Source organism: Diorhabda carinulata, chromosome 2 (genome assembly GCF_026250575.1).
Source record: "Diorhabda carinulata isolate Delta chromosome 2, icDioCari1.1, whole genome shotgun sequence".
NCBI classification, from domain to species: Eukaryota; Metazoa; Arthropoda; class Insecta; order Coleoptera; family Chrysomelidae; genus Diorhabda; species Diorhabda carinulata.
Window position 1 is genome coordinate 20644838 of NC_079461.1, and position 22640 is coordinate 20667477.

The window sequence follows — 22640 nt, forward strand, 5'->3', positions numbered from 1 at the left end:
TATATATATATATATATATATATATATATATATTTCGTGGGTCGTGTAACATTCTGGTACTGCAATAACTAATTTTGAAATGGTAAATATTTCGAAATTCTATTTTTTGTACAATATTTACATTCGAATTACAATTATAACCTCATTAAAATAACTATTCAACCCCGTATTCAAATCTAGTAGCTAAATGCTGGATGTTTTCAAAAAATTGTTCGTTTTTCGAAAAAAAAAATTCATTTATTAGTATTTCAAATAGATTGGAATCTTTACAAGGAAGGGAGATAATACGAGGTGCAATTGAAAAATTCTTTGCTTGAAAACAAATTTTTTTCATACTCTTATGCACATTTTTTCGCTTTTCTTGGAACAAATAATATTCCGTAGTCTTATTTTCGTCATTTGCGACAATTTCAGTTGGGTAACAATTGAAAAAAGAATCTAGAACGTTAATACAAAACAATTAATTTTCGAATTAATCATTCGACCCTCGTATTCAAATCTGGCGGGGAAAGTGTTGAATTTTGTCAAAAAAATTTGTCGATTGTCTTTTCCAAACATATTTTTACGTTGTTTAAAAAGGTCTTTATGGAAGTAGGAAATACGAGGTGCAATGAAAAAATTCTTTTGATCTATTATACCAACTTTCTTATTGAAATCTAGGAGCAAATGTTTTTTTAAACTGTCTATTGTTTTCAAATATATTTTTCAATGGTTCAAAAAAGTAAGAAATACGAGGGATAATTAAAAAATTCTTTTGAGTAGAAAGTCGGGTTTACTAAATTCCTCATTTCACAACTGCAATTATTTCAAAATTACATAATACGGAATATAAAACATTCTAACCGTATAATTTCCTTTTTTTTTGATAAATACGAGTTGTATTACAAATTTAGAAACTTCGGGATCACCCCTCGTAGCTAAATGCAATTATTTTACCCCAAAAAATGTCCTATTATTACGAGTTCTATTTTAAAGTAGTACAGAGGTAGAAACGGTATTAACAAATGTAGAAAACGAGGTGCGACCAAAAAATTCATCTCTTGAAAAAATATTTCATAAATAGTATTAATAAAAAAAAATTTAGAATTGTAAAAATTTGTGTTTTCTACCTTGGTTTTGTTTTTTTCTTTTGAATAATTCTAGTAATACCTCAATTTATCTGCCTTTTTGGTAATACTTACCCTTTCGAAACATTCCGAACCAAAATATTTTCATTTTATTGTTGTAATTTAAATTGTGTGTATTTGTTGTCCACAGTAATTGATAATACGTTACTGTTGCGGTAATATTTTACACTTTTATTAATAATTCAATTAAGTACTTTACTTATTTTACATACATCATGAATATACTCCATAACGATGCGTGCAAATTTTTTCTTAAATCCCATTAAACTAAAATCGATTCTATTTGTAGGACTTGGACGGATTTCAATGAGATAAAAGCGTCATTAAAAAATAAATATCGAAATTAAATCATTTTTGACATAATTTTAAGAAAAAATTTCCCATTCAGAGATATTTTATGGAGATATTTATTTTAGGTTTATTTTTGATCTTTTCTCCCCCAATGACATTTCTGACCTCGATTTTTTTAAATACTTTCCATTATCGTTCATTTTTTTAATACTTGGTACCGTGAAAATTTAAATGTCAACTACCAAAAATATGTTTTAATAATTTTCATTTTTTTTTTTAAATAAACCCAAATTTTTCTCATAAATAATTTATCTCAAATAAATTATCGTAGTTGTGTATTTGATTATTTGAATTTTAATTGTATCAAGGAAAATATAAAAAAAATCAATAATTTAATAAAACGGGGAAATTTTTTTTTATTTAGAGTCCACGTTATTGTTAAGGTGCGCAATTTTTTTTATTATTAGTGTTATTATAAATTGTGATTTCTCAGAAATTCAATAAATTTTTCCCCTTTAACACTAAGTGTCTTTTATTGAACCTACCCCTTTTTCAGGTAAAACAAATTAATTTAAATAAATGTAATTACATATATTAAACTATATCGAAGAATTAATCATCGTCATCAGCTGATTGGGGTTGCTACCCCCATACTTCTGTACAATTTTCTTGACGAAAGCTTCTCATTTCCTTCTGTTTATCGCTATTTCTGTAGTCTTCCTCCATGTTCCCAAGTCTATCGGTTGCAAAAAGTTCTTCTTGTTCATACAGGTCCGCATCTTTTCCTTTTGCCTGTTGTAACCTATCCATCTCCGTTTTCGCTTCGTTACGTATATTTACAAGTGCTAAAATCTGTTTAAAATAACTAAAGAACTTTAAACAATGATTATTTCAACTAGTGCAATATATACAACCAAGATCAGTTTCTGAAAATAGAATACTGAAGAGAAAATTCTATTATTAGAGCTCATGTTAGCTCAAAAACCGAATTGATAACATGAGACATGTTTCGAATAAAAATTCCACGTTTTCTTGAAAAAATAACTAACATAGTAATATTTACACTACCCTTTCATCATCTTGAAATAGAGGCTTTTCTTTAATATTTATAAGGGTGGATGATGTATATAAAGGTCCATTCAAAATTTTATCGGTTAAATATGAAGATTTGCTTCTAAAACTATTAATTATATGAAGAAACTACGATTGAAATAAAATCTCTTAACATACAAATGAGGAGCTAAGGTTATAGCAAAAGAACATTGAAATTTTGAGAAGTTACAGAAGAAACACATCAGATATTTAATCGAATGAAGAGGTTATCCTCAAACAAACGTTTTCAAAGAAAACTTATTGTTATATTGGGTAAAAACATTGAAAAAATGTATGGAAACGTAAATTTTCTTGAAAAATGACACCATTTTCATTTGAAAGTATATCTTATTCATATAGTTATCAAACTACCCTCGTACGACTGTTTTTAATTAAAAAAATACCAATACCAACTACCTTGCTCATTATTTGCTTCCTAATAAAATATTTTGAAGAAAAAAGGGTGGAAATCGTTCCTCTACCAAAGTTTTACCTTCTAGGACTATTCCTTATTGAATTACATCAAATATTGTTATATTCGGTAAAAACATTGAAAAAAGGTATGGAAACGTAAAATATCTTGAAAAATGACACCATTTTTATTTGAAAGTATATCTTATTGATATACCTATCAAACTATCCTCGTACGACTGTTTGCTCACTAATCAAATATTTAAAAAAAAGAAATCATTCCTCTACCTAAATGTTACCTTCTAGGACTATTCCTTATTGAAATACATCAAAAATTCAATCAAATGAAGAGATTATTTCGAAACAAACGTCCTCAAAGAAAACTTTTTGTTGTATTGATTGAAAACAATAAAATCTCTTGAGAAATAACACTATTCATATATATCAAACTACCCTCGTACGACTGTTTGTTAACAAAAAATACCACCTACCTTGCTGCTCACTATTTGCCTGATAATCGAATAATTTAAACAAGTGGATACATTTTTGAAATGTGATAAAATTATTTATTAATTATAATACTTAAGAACAAAATTTATCTTTCAACAAACTAAAATAAATAACCTCAAAACTATTTCAAATCTCTACACGCTACTAAACACTATATACGTTCATTAAAAAAATGTTGCTTCCGAAAATGATCCAAAACAAAAATTAAGTCAAAATTAAACACTTTTTAATCCTAATAACTATATACTTTTTAGCTTTATTGATTAGAGTTTGGCGCATACGCCTTACAATCGTCCAGTTTAGTTTTCCGGATAATTTTCTATCGATATACCAACCACAGTTTGACAGATCGAACGATTTATCCTTATAATAGTTGACCAAACGAAAATTTTACGATATTTCCTTATTTTGAACGATGAGTGTTTGATTTGTGCCGATTCGCAGCTTCCCTATGGAGCTACTTACTAGAAATCAGGATTTTTAGCAGTAGATAATTAAAAATGAATTTATTGTTAATAATTTGTTTGTTTTGTGCTAGTAGTTGTGTTGTAGGTAAGTGGCATGCTTAAATTCTACTAATTTCAAGTTTTAGAATGGATAGTTCGTTATTTTGGTAGTCCGAATGAAGATAGTTTAAGAAAAACAATAGCTTTAGATTTTATTAACAATTAGCTTCTATTAAGGTCAAACTACAAATTAAAATAGAACAATTTCATATCAATATAAATAAATATTCAAATTTAAATTCTTATACGTAATTAAAAAAACATCTACTTTGCTTAAAACTGGTTCATAATGATTATTTTTTCGAAAATAAAAACTGTGGTTTTGCCAATTTATCAAACATTGTCTTTATTCACAGCATTTAGTAATCGTTTTGAAAATATTGTAATCAAAGATAATAATTTTTCAATATATATAAATTTCATTCATAACGCCATCTGTTGAATATACAACAAATATTTTTGTGGATCGGTAATATAGTACACATTACACTCTTACGTATAATCATATAACGTACCTTTCATGGAGGAGAGATAGATGGTATCTTTTGTGATTGTAGCAAAAAGGTGTTAAATTGTATATAACACTTATAGTATCACCTGTATTTGAATTTTGAAACTTTTTTATTTTTTAATTAAAGTATCATTACACATTGGCATACCTGTAGTTTTCATAATAATCTTATTATTGTCGCTAGATGGCGTTATCTAAATGTTAAGCTAATAACATTGAGAACATATTATTCAATCATATAACAAATCTAATAATTAACAACTTTGATAAAAGTGATCTTCAATCACGTGAGCACCATACTCGTATGACGTCAAACGGCAACTATAAATGGCCTTAAACTGATTTATTAGCTTGACTTCCCGTTTGCTGTTACAAAATTAGAAACGTTGAAATGCATAAGCTAAAACCTTTATTAGTTAAAACCTCTATGATCAAACTTACATTAAATTACCAATTTTCTAATAATTTCAGATACCACACTATAAGCAACTGATGAAAAATCAACCTGTATATAATAATTTTTCTTAATTTTATTCTAACTGTGAGTTGGCTTCAGGAAAGTATTAACATAAGTATTGTAATATTCCCACAGCATTTCAGTTATTATAAAATGTCAAAAAATTACTACAAGTTGATGATGTATTATACAGTTGAACATCGTAAATCCGGAATGATACGTTTGTATCGTAATTTTTAACTTCCGTATTTGACACTAGATGGCGAAACCATACATATCGATAGCATGAAGAATACGTTTATAAAGTATTTAATCTTTTTATTATTTTATAAATGTGTTGCGATTTTATTATATTTTATGCATACCTCTACCTCTGTTTACATTATTATGTAATGCGATATGATTCCTCATTAACGCGATAGATGACGCCACCATAAATGCATTCAAATGTTAGTGTGATCTAAAATTCGTAAAAATCTAAAATCCGCAACGAACCCTTTCCCAGCGATTCCGAATTTACGATGTTAAAAGAACTGATTCTATAACAATATATACACGTTTAATACAAAAAATCGCTTAAAACACACAGATCAGTTATTCACGTTACGTCAATTATATGTTTGTCTCTTTTTACTAGTACCACCGTCAAATTAAAGAAACTATTACATATGTCTTGTGGAGGAGACAATCGATCTTATGTTGTTATGTGTGATTTCTATGGATAGAAGATAGTATGTAGAAAATGTGTTCGATAAATCGTAGATTGAATCACATGATGGAAAACCTCCACCGCTTCTAATTTATTTCGTAACAATCGAAACAACACTAATCTCAAAAAGCAAGATGGCGAAACTACTTCATGTCAGTGAAATAACAAATGAAAGAAAGTGACGTCTCTACAATTAGGGCATTGCATATATTACATTAAATATATATATAAAAGAATTTTGATACCACTGACCGTCGTGCACTTTGTTATATTTTAGTTAAACTTTCAATTGTAGGTACAAAAAATGTCTCAAATAACCGCAAACTCAACGAAGACGACTACTATTTAAACTATGATTACGAAATCGACAACAATTCCGTTAATCTTGAACCGAATCCAAAATCTTTAGTTCTACCAAATCACCAAAACCTCCAATCGAAATATACGGTAGATGTTCTTCCCAACGTCGAACTTCCAGACGATTCCCTCGCTGATCCCGACCTAAGAGATCACGACTTCATCGACAATATAATGTACGTCTATTACGGATCTCATACTAGAAATAACGGAACGTACGGACCAGAAATTATAATCATAGGATCAGTGTTGAGCTGTGCTGCTCAATTACTTACTATTTTCTGCGTTTTGCTCAAGAAGAACCAGCGCGGGGAGAGAATGATGACTTATATTTTTTTTCAAATCTTAGGAACGTTCTGCATATCAAATTTGATATTTATGTTGGGAGTTTATGTAAGTTAAATCCATAATTTTGCTCAAAGTGAAACTCCTATAAAATATTTGACTTTTTTAACATTGTGGCGAGTCCAGTACTGTTGGTATGATCTGGCAACATTGAGCTGCAATTAAAAACTACAATATACACTCGCGAGGAAAAAAAATCTGGCGATTGCAGACGATCCCTTGCAATCGCAAGTCACTGGCGAAAAAACTAAACACGAAATTGTAGATTTCTTAGGAAAATTTTAGAGCTAATAAAATGTTAAATTATTATTTTGACGAATTTAAGATTCATTTTCGTTTGATATAGTTGATACATTTGACCTTGAGCTTGCGACTTGAGTAGATTTTTTTGCTCACGAGTGTAAATCAAATAAATACAATTCGTATCTATTACGAATACTACGAAATATTTAATTGACAGTCGAAAATTAACCTTATGATATCGTCGAAAGAGTAGAATTATAATTTATATTGTTTGTAGGCTACAAAAAGTGCAACAAAATGTCTAATAATATCACTAATTTTGTACTTTTTACATCTTATGACTTCTGTTTGGCTGTGTCTCTATTGTTTTTACATATACAAAAGATTTTCATCCGGAGGTATTATAAAAGAAAGGCATTTAAAAGTTAAATATTTCAATATTGCCGCCTACGATATCCCTACTTTTTTAACATTGGTAAGTATCTTTAGACAAAAGGTCATAAAATAACATATTTCTCCCTATAAAAATGATTTTTTACATTTTTGTCAGATATTATTCAAAATATAATATAATTAAGTTTCTATTTTTATTTTAAATAAATATTTATATCATATTATTTTGATTAAATTGCTTTCTAAAATAAATAAGTACAAATTAGTCATAATTTTTATTTTTCCAACCAGTGTCGTCATCTATAAACATATGTTTAAACTATGGAGTGTAGAGAAGGAGGAACATCTCTGGGTTAAAAAATGTGAGCTGATTTTTTATGGGAAAATAGGTGGCGCTGATTATAGAGGGTGTTCGCTTGAATTTTACGCGCTGATTTGAAAATAACTGTATAGTAATGCTTTAAATAATGCACCGTGATAATGAAATTAGTAGTATTAAAATAATGGAACGATTAACAAAACAGAATCTCGTTAAATTAACTTTATTATTTAGCTATTTATTTGGTTTAGATAATACATATATTCTAATATGAAAAAAAAGTAGAATCATGTAACAATAATGAAATACTATAAAAAAACATTTTGATTGATTAAAATAAAATATTGAATTTTATCCGTAACTAATATAATAATTATAGCGATATAATTATAGATCAATAAAAATAATAGAATAATAAAAAAATATATTTCGGTTCATAAAAATAAAATATTGAACTTCATTAGCAACTAATATACTAGTTATAGTCATATAAAAATATCAATTTTGAATGAATTTTGCTTTCTAACAGATTCAAACATGACTTACCTTTGGTATTCCAAAGAAACTTGCTTGTTTTATATTTTGAGAGGAACGAATTCCACGATCTTTTAAAGAACCACTTATACATCCAGAAATACAACAAGTTTTCACCATGATTTTTTGTATTCTTTTTTTACTATTTTTTTAATATTTTTAAACGTTGTTTAATTCTTTTCACCACCTACATAATATTCTGTTTTCGTTAGTTTATAGAATCTGAAGCTAGTTTCAGATATAGTAAGTGTTTAACTTCAGATCTCAATCCCATAGTACAATCCAATAATACACGTATTATCCCTACAGAATTCAGACCATATTTTAAACGTACCGTCCATAAGAGATGTTACTCCTTCTCTACACTCCATAGTTTAAACTATACCGGGAATTTAAAGTAACTTTGTTCGCGGGCTGATTCCGAATCAGTTAAGGAACCGATCGCATGCGCATTTTCAAAATTATCGTTCGTGAAGTTATCGACCCCGAACAAAGCTATTATTTTCCATTTTTTCATTATTAATTTTAATTTCAACGATGTTCATTTTTTTATTGGAATTTTGTTGCCATTGTTATACTCAGTCGAAAAATTTTAAATCTGAAACAGTTTGAATTTTGGCGGCATCATTAACCTCAAAAATTTCACATACAATAAATATTTTTCTAGGCAACGTATTTTATCGCGCCTAATAGCTACGAATCGAGAAGATTTTGCTTCATTTCGGTACAAAAAGGAATGATCCTTAACTACATGTTTCCAGTTTCCTTATTAATATTTCTTACGACGATACATTCTTTAAGCGGCATCAGAAAAATCAACATGGAATTATGTAAATTGGAATTAAACAGTTCCGCTGAATCTTTAAACGCCCTCAGAAACGAATTGGAAATGTTGAAAGATAGAAAAGACGATTGCCTGGACGAGGAAATAATAAGTTTGAGGGAATCGAAATCTTGCTTAAAATTACTTTGCCTCGTACAAACTGGATACGATATCGTTTGGTTTATTGTCGTTTTGGCGTTGGAGAACGTCAACGAGAGCAGCGGGATGGCCATTATATACGCAATTACGTCCTGTTTATTGGTAAGTTGATTATTTTTAATTAATATTTGACGTAAATATTTTGTTTTGTTCAGAACTGGTACATATTTATTAAAAGAAAGAGTCTAATGCCGACTCTTAGTGATCTTCCTGACGACATTGAAGAAGTTATTGTACAAAAAGATCAATTACACATCGTTACAGCTTCGGCGAATGTATCTAGAAGAGGTTCTTCGGATAGTATTCCTTTACTTAATTCTGACACTTGTACCGAAATGCGAGAATTAAGATTAGATCATATAAGTACAATAACTACATAGAAATTGATCATGTTCCCATAAATATAGTTTTGACAGTATTTCTACTGATACTTATTTAATACTATTAAAAAGACAAAAATTAATTACCTAGTTTTCTATAAGTACTTTACGCTGTCAGGAATGAAAAAAAAAATTGAATCATTACTGTCAACAAGAATGGAAGAAGACAATAAGAACCATATAAACGGTCATTTTACACATTAACTTCCATTTTTGTCCATTTTGAAATTATTATAGATATTTCAGTAGATTATCGAATAAATTAATATATATATAAATATAGTCATTTCATCATATATAATTCAAAAATATATTCGTTAAAATTAACAAAACATATCGTGGGTTTAATTGGTTGTGTACATCAAATTTTAATAATCGGTAATTCCTCATTTTTCCTATACCTCTTCAGGTGTTGGATAAGGGTTTCTGTCCCTCTTGTAGCTATTTCTTCTTGGTCTCTAGTCTCCTTTACTTTTCACTTTAATCTATCTGTCTTTGTTCTTAACAAATGTCCATGGCAATTTAATAATTCTTATTCAATTATTTCAGTCCCTCTGTCTTTTCCATCTTCCTCTATTCCTCATATTTTCCCTTTCAACTTAATATCCATTTCCTTCTTAGTCAAGGTTCCGTTTCCTTTTAATCTGTCTTAATTAATAGCAATTCATTAATCCACTTCAGGTGTTGGATGAGGGTTTTGGTCCTTCTTCCCTGTCTTTGCTATCTTCTTCAATTCCTCTTCTTTTCCTTTTTAATTTGATATCCATTTGTATCTTGGTTAAGGTTCCAGTCTCCATTACTTTTCACTCTAATCTATATGTCTCCATTGTATCCATTTGGTATTCATTGGTTCCTAATTTATTAAAATTCCATTGTATTCAATTTTATCCCACTACTTTTCTAGCTATTCTTAAGTATTTCATTTCTATTGGATGTATTTTTTTCTCATCTTTCCTTCTAACTATGCAATTTTCTGCTGGGTATATTTGGGATTGGTGTTCATATCTATTTCGTGTCCCCTTTATTATTTTAATCATTGTATAGTTAATTTTTGTCAATATACTCCCAGGATTTCTAAAATCTCGCCCCTGTCAAAAGCTGCATAATCATAATCAAATACCCTAACCGATGATCATTAAAATGTTAGCCCTCATTGTTTCATTTAGTTTTTTCACCCCTTTGTTATTTGCCTCCTACTCCATTCTTTACTATTTGTCTCCTAATCTCCCCTATTCACTAATAGACAATTTATTTATTGTCAAAAAAGTACGGATTTCAATCTAATTGAATATTTTTATTCATACCACTTTAGATTTGTAACATTTTTTTGACTAAATCATATTTTAAACACGTCGAATATATAAGTAGTGCCAAAATAATAATCAAAATAATGTAAATATTATTCTTTCTCCAACTTGCTATGTATAGATTCGAATTTTAGTGTGAAAAAATTTCTGAAAGAAAATTTATTCCTTTCAATTAAGTGAGTATATTGCATAAATTTAATAAGAACAGTAAAAAACCGTCTAGTTTAATCATAAAAATTAAATAAATTTGTTTTATTTTTCAAAAATTGAAAAATTTTTTGTAGTACAAAGTCAGAGTTATTATGATTTTTCCGAATAAACACCAGATTACAATAAAATTAAGTTTTCTATTGGTGCAAAATGTTATAATAAACAAATGTTAAAATTAAATATTACTTCACCTTCTTATTCCCATAACCAAGTTATTAACACATATTTTTAGCAGTATTTTCCAGCAAAACTCAAAAAGTTTCATATATTAAATATTTTTAAAAAAATTCGATTTTTTTAAGTCTCTAATCGTGTCTTTTTCAACGCCACATCAATAATTAGTAGATATTTTGTCATATTGTTATGAAGCTAGATAGGTTATCTGATTCTACCTCTTGTCCTTTGCCTATATGATTACGCAGTTATCCAATATTAAAATTATCTTCTTTTTCACTATTAAATATAAATAATAAAGAAAACTATTCTTCTTTCACTTGTCCCTTCCTATATAATTACAAAAACTTTGTTTCATTCCGAATTAGTTAGGGACCAATCGCATACGCACTTTAAAAATTGTCGTTTGTGATTTTGAAAGTACGCGAACGACAATATTCAAAGTGCGCATACGATTGGTTCCTGAATGGTTAGAAATTTGACACACGAACAAAGCTAAAGTACTCTAGAATGTGGTTGATCTATGTTTGATAAATCGATAGTAGAGGAAACGTAAAGTCTTACTTACTTACTAAGTGGAAAGTTTAAGAACCTTGTTAAAACTTGTGTGATAAAGTGAAAATAATAATTTTGCTGTGTACTATAAAAAATCCTTACAAATATAAACTAATAAATATATAAAAATGTGATTTTTGAATCATTTCTGTTTGTACATGAACTGGAGGCGTCAAACATTTGTGATTTTTACATTTAAGCGTATATATATTTTTGTGAACGTACTATACTTTTTCCAAGTAAAAGTAAACACGAATTCTAAATAAATAAATAAGGTTTTATTGAATTTTTAAATTATACTAACCATGTCTTCGATAAAAGCAAGAAAATTTATTTAAAAATAAAAAGGATTTATATTGAACTGATCAAAATATACAGTAGTTGAAATTTTGATCGCTAATTTTAAATCTCTAATCATAAATTATAAATGAAATGAGTAATAAGAGAGGATGAAGAAAGAGATGAAATTAAAAGGGAATTGTGTGAGTACAAAAGAATAATTGAGGATATTCAATTGTATGTAAATGGAAACTGAACCTATATTAAATCAACTGCAGGACTAGTTGGTGAGAAATTAATTGTTCTAAAAGAAATTATTGATAAGAGCTAAAAGCTATCAACATTTTTATTACTTCCACTCTTATTTGGATAATAATAGGTTTAGATAGTTTCGTTGTATTTTTTTATGAATTTGTACTGCGAATAGATATTTTAATATCAAGTTCAGTGAAACTATTTTTAAAAAAATTTCTTGCAAACGATTGTTCTCATTCTATTGACATCGGCCTATAACAGTATTAATGTAGGTTGTAAGTATTTATTCCGAAGCACAAAATGATCGTACTTAGGAGAAGTTGTAGGAATATGTTGATTCCAGTATTTGTCTGGTATTTGAATATAATAAATAAATGTTGAGCTCTTGAAAAGATTATCATTTCTCCTTTTTCCTTTTTTTTTATAAAAAAAAATCCAGTTATGAAAACTAACTTTATTAATCAAATATTTACATGAACAACTCAAACATTGTATATAAAAAGTGAGACAATATTGAAAATATATATGAGGCGTAGAATTCCAAAACCAGCCAAGTCCAATTCGAAGATTTTTTTTTAAATAGTTTTTCTATTAGATTATCATTAAGTGGAAGGATTTCTTCCAAAAGCGGTTAAATCATATTGAAAATTGCACTACAAAAATAAGGTCTGTTCCAAATCCAGCCAGATCCTCAGTTACTCTCCTAGCCACTGGGAGCGCTCTCTTCAATATCTTTATCCATAGCAACAGGTTAGGTTATCAACTGTTCTATTTACATTGTGTTTTAAAGAACTCTTTGAGATTAACATTTTTAGTTTCTCACTTTCTTTGTTATTTTTTTAAAAATATTTTTCAAACGTGATGGAAATATATCCTGAAGTGGTCGACAAACCCAGGAAAATAAAATCAGATCCATCGAAATGGAAAAAAAAACAATTGAAAAACAGAAGGTAAGATTTATTATTCTCTAATTTTGTTTTTCTTTTTCTTGTTTTCTTGCTTTTTTATCTTTTTTATTTCAATGACTTTTCAGATACAGGCCTCCTGGAGTACCAATTTTGAAATGTTAATGTACACACAAAAAAAAAACTTACAAATGTGATTCGATATCTTCAATAGACATATCAAAATTCTTTCATCAATTTTATAGTAATAATACTAAGGTAATTAATTATCATTCTACTAGATTATCAATTACTAAATAAATTAGCGAAGACCGAAGAAAGAGCCCCAAAAGATCTTATCATCAGGTATTTCGCCATCTGTGGGGATAAAAAGGTGCGAATTTGCAAGGAAGCTTTTTTAAAAATTCTAAAACTATCCAAAAACCGTGTCCAAGGCGTTATAAAACGCTTTAAAGCAAGCGGATTAATGCCTAAGGAGGGCAGAGGGGGATCCAGAACCTCAGAGCAATGGAAAGTAAAAAGAACAAGCGTTATGAATTTTATTAAAAAATTTAAATGCTTGGAAAACCATTATTCTAGGGAAAAATCTAATCGATTTTATCTTCCTTCCGACCTTAATATCAACAAAATGTGGCGAATGTACTGTCGAGAATGTGAGGAAAATGGTAAATTGGAATCATTAGTGAAGTCGAAATACTTCCGCAACATTTTTAATAATTATTTCAACTTAGGTTTTGGGAGTCCCAGGTCAGATGAATGTAGTACATGCATTTCTCTTAAGGAAAAATTTAAAAGAGAAACCAATAATAGAAAAAGAAAAATACTTGAAACTGACTTGATATTACATAAGAAACAATCTAAACAATTTTACGAACTTTAAAAAAAAACAAAGGGTCAACACTTACGTTCAGCTTTGATTGCCAAAAGAACCAAACTTTGCCTCGTGTCTCTGATCAAAGTGCCTACTACAGCCGACAATTTTATAAATACAATTTTACAATAGTTCAAGGAAGCTCAAGGGACAAGCAAACGAAACAAAATGTTTTTATATATCATTGGGATGAAGTTGAACACCGGAAAAGCTCCAATGAAATTGCTTCCGCGGTATATGACTACCTTGTCAATTTTTCAAATATTCATGATCCACATGTGAGTAAGGTTAAAATTTTTTGTGATGGTTGTGGGGGACAAAATAAAAATTCTGTTCTAATCGGAATGCTATCTTTTTGGCTACTGATGATAGCCAATCACAATGTAAAAGAGGTAGAGATCGTATTCCCTGTAGTAGGACATTCGTTTTTACCGTCCGACCGTGTATTTGGTAGGATCGAAAAAGAAATCACACAAAAAAGTGTAATAATAGATCCTGAGGAGTACGTCAACATTTTTTCAAACCAAGGAACCACGATTATTCTCAGCCCAAAAGTGTACGATAGGAAGAAGGCTCTATCCAACAACATTAAGCCTCCTGGACAGTGGCATTTTTCATTTGCCAAAGCAAAAAGATTTGTTTTAAGGAGGAACAAGTCCCATTCAAATGTTTTGATAAAGGTGGAAGCCTATTATAGAAATGATGTTGGTGTTTTCAAAGGTTTCACAAAAAAAAACCAAAGTTTCCAAAACCTCGGTGAGAGAATAGAGAGTATTCCTCCGAAAAATAGATTAGTTTCAGAATTGAAGAAAATTGATGTTTACAATTTGTTAAAAAAACATTATGGACCAGACTGGGCAACTTTGCCAGAGCTGGATTATTATAAAAATGCGATTCACCAATAATCAATCACAAGAACAGAAAATTTCTGATGTAATAATTAATAATTTTGTATACTAAATTAATAAAAATTTGTTTTTTTTTATTATTTGTTTATGTTTGCAATACCCAATTTTCCATAGCTATGAAATATGGTGAAAATATAAATTGCAATAAATATATGTGTTAAAAAAAATACATAATTACATAAATAATATTTTTATGGGTTTCCAAAATCAGCTAACTCCAAAAAGAATTTGGCTGCCAGGCTTAGGTAAATTAATTTTTTTTTTCTCGAAAATTTTGTATTGCTGTTAGAGGACTGGTATCTAAGTGGCAAAGAAAAAAAAGAAGAGATAACATCAGCTGTTCACTGATAACACAAAAATATGTGACCTTTATCGGCCAGCTGTGAAAAATTTTTAAAAATGGACTTGGCTGATTTTGGAATTCTACGCCTCATATATAAGGATCTGTTAATATTTAGCATGTCATATTTTAAAAACTCGATAATCACTTGGACTCGATAGAACAAATAAAACATTTTACAAAGACATTGCATCATCATCAGATTCTGAAAGTTTTTCATCTATATTATTTTCTTCCATTTGTTCCAAGTCACTTTCTTCCTCCCATTCACTCTCACTTTCTGATTGACCATCCATTTGAATATCTTCTTCTTCAGAGTCACTGGTATCTAAGAAACAAAGAATTTAACAAAATAATTGGATCTTGACATTCCTAATGATCCAATTTCCAAAAACATATTAAAATAACACTGGAATTAAGATAAAATTGGGTTTAGAAAGAAATTGAGTGAATTTTTGATAACACTTTCAAAAAGAAAAACCTTATTACAATATTATATTAATGTAATTGCGCCTAGATTAGAAAATACTCCCAATAATTAATATTATAAACATAATCTGAAAATTATTGCACATTTTAGAATATTTATTGCAAATAAAAAATCCATTTTTTACAAATCACAAAATATTCTCACCTCTATCGTTGTATACAAGTAAAGGTATTTGATTTTCACATGCATCTTGTTGCGGTAAACCAGTCACCTGCGGTAGTAACAAATCCAACCGTCCTTTCAACCTGTTTAAAGGAATCCATAAACTTAACCTATTTTGTATGCTTCCTAACATAGAACTTAACAATTCTGGTAATTCGGGATTTGACATCAAAATACCAGCATGGATTTGCAAGATATATTTCAACCAAACTGATCCAATCTGACTCCTGAAAAATGCAATAAAATAAAACTAAGGGATATATATCCTTGGTAATATTTCACAACTTTGTACATGTTTGGACAACCCTCAGTGGATTTGGTCAGTAACTGAGACATATTTGGACCTTTTGTGGAAATTCAGAAGAATTTAATTTCACAATTTTGTGATCTGAGTGATATTTGAGTCAGAAAACTACGAAGGTTCTGTTCAATAGAGTCTACAGTTGACTCTGAATAAAGATCTCGCTACTAAGTGTCCAATCTGAAAGCATCTTCAGCTGCAGCAAATAAAAATGAATTCCTGATAAAAATTTAAAAATTTTTTCCACTAGGATCATATTTATTAATCCAAATATATACAATTTGTGAATGCAAGTACAAATTGTTGTACTTGTACCCAAATTTGAGTATAGAAAAAGTTATAGTCATTGATTTGACAATATCAAACCCATTTCTTTTGGTGTTTTCAATTTTGATTGACTTATACTTACGATAAAGTTTTTCCCTGTATATAGCTGGTAAGTTCCTGCACAAAAGGTACAAAAGTTGTTATTGGTAATCTCCTGACTGTATTCCTAATAATTTCTTCATCTTTTTGATATAACACAGTTTTAAGTATATTTTTATCTTTACTGTGTAATCCTTGTATTAATAACTGAGCTACGTTATCTGCTTTGGGTACTTTATTTCCTTCTGCTTTACCAAGGGTAAGATTCTCCAACCTTTTTTCCATAGGTACTTCCAAGGTACCATCACTTTTCCTTTTAGCAGTGGATACAGAGGACATTTCCGGTGTTAAATAATGGACACTGTCGTTTATAACTGGAGTTATTATTTTTGTTACATGATCTTGTGTAGATGATTTTAATTTATGGGGATCTTGTCGTACAATACAATTAAGTTTCTTTGTAGTTATTATAGACTGAAAATTGATAATTGTGTTATTTTTATAATAGTCAAAAATAAAAATACACTTACAATATTTTCAAATGTTAACAAAATCTCAGAACCGTGCCCTATACATATTGTTTCGTTATCAATGAAAAATGCACCTGCAATTCTAATAGGTGTTACCATTTCAGCCGTTTGACCAGTATCAGAGACTACTTGAATTGTTGTTTTTGGTTTCAAAGGTTTATCAGATTTTCTAAAAGTATTAAAAAATTTAATAACATTACTATAAATTAAATTGAAGCTATTATTATGTTTTAAATAAGTCAGAACTACCAGAAAATAATTAGACACAATATAATTGCTTCCAGGATTTTGATTAAATGACATCCAAATGTGGCTGAGCAAATGGAAAATCAAAAGAAACTAAACCAAATCCTCCCAAGTAAAATTTATAAGACCGACGCCCTCCTGTTTATATGAAAAATGTAAAAAAAACTAACACAAAATAATTAGGCATGCACCTAGACACAAGGTTCACATGGGAAGACCATCTTTTTAGAAAACACAAACAAACTGACTTGAAAGTAAAATATTTATACTGGTTGATTGGATAAAAAAATCCAAACTAATAGCCAGTTCAAAATACTTCACAAGATATATTTAAGAGTCAGTTCTGTTAAAGATGTCATAAAAGAATGAAGCATCATGAACAACTGGAACTGGAAAATCATGAAGACATGTCACTCCATCCACTTATAGAACCATAAGACCATCGGAGACTAACAAGAAATTAGCAATCAGACCTAAAAATTAAGTAAAGAGGACTTACTGGTGCAGAAGACCTCATCACACTATAGTAGAGCTTGTATGCTCAAAAGTTTTGGCAAAGATGTCTTAAACGAAAGAAACAGGAAACATCAAGAACAACAAATCATGAAATCATAAAAACACGTCACTCCATCCACTCATATGTAAAAATTACTATTAACAATATTTACCCATTTAAAGTATGTCTGTAGATATGAACAACTCCTGTTCTTACAGTAACTGCTATTTGAGTAGCCCCATTATTATCAAAATTTAATGAAATATTTTGAACAATATCTTCCATTAGAAAAGTAGTTGTGGCATTTTTATTAGACGAACTGCTATTTAAACTCCAACAATTCAAGGTCCTATCACCCTAAAATTATTAATTAAAACATACAAACTTTTATAAATGAGAAAAGAATCACCTTTGAACCAGATATGAAGTAGGAATCTCCTTTAGTTTGTGGAATCAAGTAATGTAAAAACATAATTTCTGATTTGTGCCCTGTAAAAGTTCTAAGTATTTCTTTTGCATCAGTATCCCATAGTTTTATATTTTTTACTGCAGTAAGTAATTGGTTACTATCGGGAATTGCTAATACGGCTGTTACTCTCTCATTTCCTACTTTCCACTTACTAAAAATATATAACAATAATTATGTCAATAATAAAATAATATTAAATCTTACTTGATAATTTTCTTCTTGTCGAGGTTCCAAACCAAAACATCCTGATCTGAACCTGAATATACAACATTAGAATCAACTGTAGATAAACAATTAATTGACTGATTGGTTTCACTATTAAGTGTACATTCCAATCCTGCATTTGTTATAGAATATAATAATAAAACACCCGAAGTAGTTCCTAGTAATACTTTTGGATTAACATTAGATTCAGAATCCCTTCTTTTTTTCTTCTTAGGTGAACCAGCCTGAAAATACAACAAACGATTAAAAAAAAATATTTTATTCGTAAAACAGCACATGTTACCTTATACTTAACTGAAAGATTTTGAATGAAATGTAAACAAGTACACGGTGAATTTAAGTGGAAATCAGGTGTAAACTCTTGTTCGAACGTATTAGAACACGCATTCCATATTTTTAATTTTCCATCAACAGATAAACGAGCAAAATATTTGCCATCTTCACTGAATCGAGAATCCATTGTACTGCCGCCATTAACGCATGTTCTAACCAAAGATTGTTATGTCGTTGATTCTAACCTAAAATTATTTGACGTTGACAACTATGTGTTAGGCAAATATTCACAAACGGTGATTTTGAGAAAGTTATTTCGAGAGCATATTTGTAAAAAATAATTACAGTTATAAAAACACAGCAATAAATTATAAATTCCAATGTAGCAGTGATTGTATGAGTTTGTTTATCTATTTCGTGCAATCCATTCTTTTAAATCAATATTTTGATATTTGTTTTATTGTGGCTATATGCTTAAAAGTAAAAAGGCAACAAAATTAAATTACTGTTGTGAAATAAACCACTTATAAACTATGGAAGACGATTGGAATATTGAATGTTCAGATGACGAACTAAAAGATTCTAAAGGTCCTTGGGAACCTAATCCCGAAGAAATTGATAGATTATATACAATGTTGGAAAACGGAGAAATGCAAGAGTTAATTTGGAAGTGTCCTGGTTATCGTTCACCTTCTCCCGAAGCAACCGAAGAACCAGACCAGGAAGATGATAATAAAGAGTTTGTTTTCGTTGTATATATCGTAACAATATAATTTTAATTGCTATACTATTTATAGATCTGAAGAACCAACAGATTTCGATTTTATGGATGAAGTTTCATCGCCAAAATTGAAAATTAGAAACAAAGGCGAAGAAACGCTTAAAGGGAGTGCGAAAAAGAAGACGACGTCTTTAGATAGTGTTTTAAATAACATGCGGAGACATAATTTATTACCTAATAAAGCTAAAAATTGAATTTATATGTTTAACTTTTTCACTAATTCCTCTCCCACCTAAACTTGTATTTTGTCAGAATTGTTACATTAGGTTTTCATTCAATGCTGAAAATTTCATAAAATCTTATAACAAATTGCAACTAATGGGGGACTAGAGAATTTCTCAAATTATTAAAGGATTTTTTTGTAAAAACATTAATCAAAACGCTTCTATTGGCCTATTTTAGTCAGTTGTAGCAGTTACTTTCATACTACAACAGTTCAGGGTGAGCCTTTGCATCTTTGTCAATTCACCTCCAAACTAGTCTGTTCTTCAGCAACGTGTCCCCCACACATTGTTTGTAGGTCTTTTTGAACTTAATCAGTCCATCTGATATGGGGTCTATGTAACTTGTGTTTGATTATACCCTTTCTGCTCGCTTCATTCCTAACTCGGACTTTTTTTGCCTTTTTCTTAGAGTTTGAGTTACAGAGGTTCTACTGAATATAAGGAGGGCCCCATACCTATTCAATACAGCCTGCTCCAAGTACTTGTTACAACTTGCTTTAATAAGAACAACTCTACGAAAATTTCAGATTTTTTTATCACTTCTTCATTAGTTCTTTAATTTTCTTCGAAATTTCACTAAAGACAGATATATCTGATGTATATTTTTGCTCCAAGACTCATTTGACCAACACCAGGTTTCTATGTTAATCGATTCTCAAGATATTAAATTTTTTCCGCTATTTAGCCCCACTGTGAAATGTTTAAAAATGTTATTTCATCAAGTAGGAAAGATTAAAAAATAAATAAAAAACCGTTGAGGAATAATTCACTTTCTTTGTCCAATTTATTTAAAGTACTTTTAAAATATTCAATTTCAGTCTGCATACGAGTACTTATACAAAATTAAGCGTTATTTTTATTTTTTAATACTTATTGACCAATAAATTGAGTCAAAATACAAAATATATAATTAAAAAAAACTATTGAAACAATTTAATTACAAAGTTTTAAAATTTTCTATCTTTGGGGGGCAGGTTTTGGTTTCGGCATTTTAGCTAAAAGTCCTTGTATCTCCTTTTTTTCATCATAAGTTTTCCACAATTCAAACAGATTTATAATATACCTCGCTATTTCTTGTATTTTTTCAATATCTACATTCAATTCCGCGAACCAGGATTTGTGATCTTTTTGTAAAATAACACAAGCTATTTGTAAGCAACCTATTGCTATTTGATAGGGAGGATAAAGTAAACAAAGATCAGTTCTTAGGGAATCGTTCACAATCCTCCAAGCTAGAGTGAGCAATTGTTCCTCATGTCCCATATCTTGCACTAATTGTAACAATGGTCTATATGGTTGGTATACTATTAAGCAACAATCCAAGTTTTCTAAAAGATAGAACTCGCATTCTAAAATGTGATTAGTCCTATAAGGAAATTCTTGAGTGTAAGCGTAACTAAATTTATTTTTAACTAAAAAATATTCAAGTAAATAGTAACACATATTACAAATAGACCCATATACATACTGACTGTCTGACAAGTAGTTATAAGTCTTGTATTAGATATAACCCCGAATTCTTCTACTTTTGATGCCAAAAAGATACAAGTAGGAGCTAATAAAAGTGGATCGATACATTTTAATGAATTCCTAGCATAAAATCTTTTAAAATATACTGTGGCTGTTGCTATAACTTGTTGCCTAAGTTTTAATTGTTCTCCCAATGTTTGTATAACTAAAATAATTGAATTTTTTAACCAAAATATTTAATTAAATATAGTACTTACCACTTGAAAAGAAAATGAATATTTTTTGGTATTCATCTTCGGGTAAAATTGCTAAATCATGTTGTCTTTCCCTGATCAAATCTTGTTTATCTAATAACCATTGTTGACTAAAACAGACCAATATGTTTGATCCAAGATTATGTATTTTTAAATAAATAAACATACTAATGAGAGCTTTGCCAAAAATTTCCAGCCATAGTATTTTCCTAAAATAATAAATAAAATGAAACAAATATGTTTAAAGGTGCTCGTATACAAAGATTCGCATAAATCGATCTTCCTACTCGATTATAAATGTGAAACCATAGAAAAATTAATTCATAGCAAATTAGTTTCGAAATAGGGGTTAGTTATGAGTACAGCATCAGAAAGAGATCAGAAAAATTGAAGCGAAACAATATATCAACTCGAAAAATTTAAAAAATATTACCTGGACTTGATAATATTACCAAAACGAAAGCCTTCATAAGATGGCTATACGGTTTCTGTAATTTGTGACGTCGCAAAGTTGAATTGTGTAAGTAGATGTTGAGAATTGATCAATTGACAGCTGACCCGAACCCAACCTAACCTTGACCCTATCCAACTTCACACTATACTTTTGTTTTATATAGAGTCAAAGTTGGTAATTATGTATTCTAATGTATTCTGATTTTATTAAAAATTAGTAGGCGATAAGCACTTTTGACAGTTTCATGTAATAGTGACACAAGCGAAAAGAAAGGCGAAAGAAAAACGTGCTCCGAAATTGTTATTCCGTTATTATTGTTATTTGAACGCACTTTTGAAATCCTGTTCAATAAATCGAACATTGATCAAGATTGGACTCAATTTATTTGCAACTACAAACCCAAAACCCACTGTAAATTAACAACACTAGACCATCCTCTTCCTTGTTGAAAAGTTCTTGGATTAGTCAAGGTCATAAACTACACCTAGTCATTTTTGACATTTGACACAATTAGTTTATTTAAACCAAATGTAATTTTTTTTTAACTTTTTTACTTTATATTTTGATAGAATCCGAAATATATCAAAACGTCAATCATGAAACTGACTTTCTATTAAACGTTGACCTAATATCAAGACGGTTTTTCAAGAAAAAAGAGCGTATATATCGTATTATTTAACGTCATACATTCGTTTACAATAAATTTATAAATAGCATTATAAATTTGCAAATTAAAGAATTATTCGTAATATGCGGTAAAATTATAAAAATAGTTGTAAATTTGTGATCTACTAATATGTTACATATGTAGAGACCATTCAGAGAAAAATTTCGAGATGGAGAATTTCTGTATTTGTATCGTACTCCTTCCACCGTTATATTAATCTACTCCTTTATCAAGTTTCACCGCAGAGTGGAACAAATATAG

The 22640-nt window shown here is 29.3% G+C and overlaps 4 protein-coding genes and 1 long non-coding RNA gene across 5 annotated transcripts; 2 read left to right on the forward strand and 3 right to left on the reverse strand.

Annotated features, from left to right (window-relative positions):
• Positions 1-1815: 1815 nt before the first annotated feature.
• On the reverse strand, positions 1816-11044 carry LOC130890955 (uncharacterized). Its single transcript, XR_009058808.1, has 3 exons — positions 10876-11044; positions 3413-6471; positions 1816-2270 (listed from the first exon to the last, which is right to left on the reverse strand). It is a non-coding gene; the product is annotated as an uncharacterized LOC130890955 (long non-coding RNA).
• Positions 3778-12339, forward strand: LOC130890954 (adhesion G protein-coupled receptor L2-like). The gene is made up of 5 exons (XM_057795416.1): positions 3778-3983; positions 5910-6364; positions 6837-7034; positions 8473-8889; positions 8943-12339. Exons 1-5 carry the CDS (start codon positions 3932-3934, stop codon positions 9165-9167), a joined length of 1347 nt encoding a protein of 448 aa, XP_057651399.1. The 5' UTR covers positions 3778-3931; the 3' UTR covers positions 9168-12339.
• A 47-nt stretch (positions 12340-12386) lies between these two features.
• LOC130890957 (WD repeat-containing protein 43) lies at positions 12387-18774 on the reverse strand. Its single transcript, XM_057795417.1, has 8 exons — positions 18540-18774; positions 18236-18480; positions 17972-18182; positions 17735-17919; positions 16821-16989; positions 16334-16764; positions 15606-15850; positions 12387-15299 (listed from the first exon to the last, which is right to left on the reverse strand). Exons 1-8 carry the CDS (start codon positions 18714-18716, stop codon positions 15148-15150), a joined length of 1815 nt encoding a protein of 604 aa, XP_057651400.1. The 5' UTR covers positions 18717-18774; the 3' UTR covers positions 12387-15147.
• Positions 18775-18900: 126 nt separating this feature from the next.
• On the forward strand, positions 18901-19509 carry LOC130890958 (PAXIP1-associated glutamate-rich protein 1). The gene is made up of 2 exons (XM_057795418.1): positions 18901-19268; positions 19327-19509. The coding sequence occupies exons 1-2, from the start codon at positions 19063-19065 to the stop codon at positions 19502-19504; spliced, it is 384 nt and encodes a 127-aa protein (XP_057651401.1). The 5' UTR covers positions 18901-19062; the 3' UTR covers positions 19505-19509.
• A 790-nt stretch (positions 19510-20299) lies between these two features.
• On the reverse strand, positions 20300-21613 carry LOC130890959 (cyclin-C). The gene is made up of 4 exons (XM_057795419.1): positions 21427-21613; positions 21262-21368; positions 21003-21209; positions 20300-20946 (listed from the first exon to the last, which is right to left on the reverse strand). Exons 1-4 carry the CDS (start codon positions 21456-21458, stop codon positions 20492-20494), a joined length of 801 nt encoding a protein of 266 aa, XP_057651402.1. The 5' UTR covers positions 21459-21613; the 3' UTR covers positions 20300-20491.
• Positions 21614-22640: the final 1027 nt, after the last annotated feature.